This window comes from Nicotiana attenuata, unplaced genomic scaffold (assembly GCF_001879085.1).
Source record: "Nicotiana attenuata strain UT unplaced genomic scaffold, NIATTr2, whole genome shotgun sequence".
NCBI classification, from domain to species: domain Eukaryota; kingdom Viridiplantae; phylum Streptophyta; class Magnoliopsida; order Solanales; family Solanaceae; genus Nicotiana; species Nicotiana attenuata.
This window is the reverse complement of record NW_017695143.1, coordinates 1-1,862: the sequence shown is the minus strand read 5'-3', so window position 1 is coordinate 1,862 and position 1,862 is coordinate 1. Positions and strand designations below refer to the sequence as shown.

Below are 1,862 nucleotides of genomic sequence, written 5' to 3'. Positions count from 1 at the left end.
AGCCTAGCCTATTCCCGGAGTCAATCGGAGCCATCCTCGAATTCTTCGGGGAACGTCGCCCTTCTCGAAGCGTCCTCAGCTTCGGCGGCTTTGGCGACGTCCGATGCAAGATCGAAACCGCGACGTTGGAGTTCGGTAAGAACTTCAAGCCGGGCCTGACACTTCGCATATTCGGCTAACATTCTTGACTGCTGGTTGGCCGCATCAGCATCGGCCCTATATTGGGCCACCATATCATTGGCAGTCTCCTCGGCTTGGGAAACTTTAGCCTCAGCTTCCCGAAATTGATTGGTCCATAGCTCAATTTCAAGGACTCGAGCCTCATTGGCCAACGTCAAGTCCGCAACCTCTTCCCGAAGGGAAGTCTTCTCCGACTCCAACTGTTGCACCCGGGCTTCCAGTTCGGCTTTGTTCTCATCAAGTTCGGCTCTGCTCTCGTCAAGCTCGGCCTTAACCCGATTAAGCTCGGCTTGCACCCCCCTTAGCTTACAACCAAGCTCTTTCTTTGCTTCCTCCAGCCGGATAGCACAGGACGCGTGCTCTTTATTCAAAAGGTCCAATCCGGTCCGGCTTTCTAGCAGCTTCTCTTCAAGGACCCGGCGCCCTTCTCGCTCCGCCTCCATTTTGTCCTTGATTCGGAGGAACATCGAGTGATATAGCACCGATGCCTGCAAAGAAAAAGTCTAAAGAGTCAGTACTGAGTCACAAGGCAAAAATATTAGAAATAAAGGAAGAAGCAAATACCTTGAGCTGCGCCTGCTGGGCTTCGTTGAAAAGGCATGTCCAATCTACAGCCTCGGTTGCAGCCCGGTCTTCCTCCGCCATCAGGTGATGAAGATAGCTTGCAACCCCGACCGGGGGCCCCAGAGCCCGGACGTCTTTGGGGATAGCAAAAGTTACTATCCTGTTACAGTCCGGGTCCAGGCTCGGAGCTGGAAACCTATCAACAAGCTTGTTGACGGCCGAAGTCCCACTTGAGTCGGCCTGAAGGTCTTTCCGGGGGATTTCGAGCCCGAAAGTGTTGGCGGAGGGTACCCCATCAAAAAAGGTCTCGAAGCTACCTCCCATCATCGGGATGTCGTCCGGCAGCTGCCCCCAAGTCGAGGAAGATGGGGGGGACGTAACCGGGTGATCGGTACCCGGGGATGCCCGCGCAGGGGCCGAGGGTTCACTAGCATCCTCAACCCTCACGTCCTCGGGAGGAGCCTCAACTGGATCGACCACCGGCTCAGGGTCCGCTCGAATGGATCGGTGGCGGACGAGCTCCGGCTGCTCCTCATCGTCATCCTCTTTGTCATCCTCTTCCTCGGAGGACAAGACGATTTGGCTTTTTGGTTTGCGGGCGGCCCTTTTTGTCCGCTTAGTCTTCCTTTGAGGCTCGTCCGTACCGGACTCCCCGGGCCTTTTATTTTCTCCCGGAACCGGAAGGGGGCATAGTATTGAAGACCTCATCTCCGCGTCCTTGGGCAAGCCTGCAAAACACGAGGGTTATGATGCATTCCCGATATACAGGAAAAAAACTGCGCTACCGGTCAAAAAAAAGGCTTACCATGGTTTTTCGCCTCCCACCGACCTTTGGAGATTTCCTTCCAGTTTCGCTCCGAATATGGCCGCTGGGCCACTATCTTGTTTACCCAGCCGGCCAGATCCTTGACGGCAGCTGGAGTTTGGGTCACCGCTGCACAAGAAAAGGGGGTTTCAGGAAGAAGTTGAGGAAAACACGCTCTAAAAGATGAACAGTGAGAAAATACTTACGTTTGAGGTTCCACCTCTCCGGAAATGGCATGCAATCGGCCGGAATCAGGTCGGACGTCCTGATCCGGACAAACCTGCTCATCCAGCCTCGATCTTTGTCTTCATCG

General features: G+C 54.6%; 1 protein-coding gene across 1 annotated transcript; it reads right to left on the bottom strand.

Annotated features, from left to right (window-relative positions):
* Positions 1-490: 490 nt before the first annotated feature.
* LOC109222634 lies at positions 491-1,206 on the bottom strand (the record flags this gene model as incomplete). Its single annotated transcript, XM_019386964.1, has 2 exons — positions 745-1,206; positions 491-668 (listed from the first exon to the last, which is right to left on the bottom strand). Coding segments are annotated over exons 1-2 (505 nt in total), but the record flags the coding sequence as incomplete, so codon positions are not given.
* Positions 1,207-1,862: the final 656 nt, after the last annotated feature.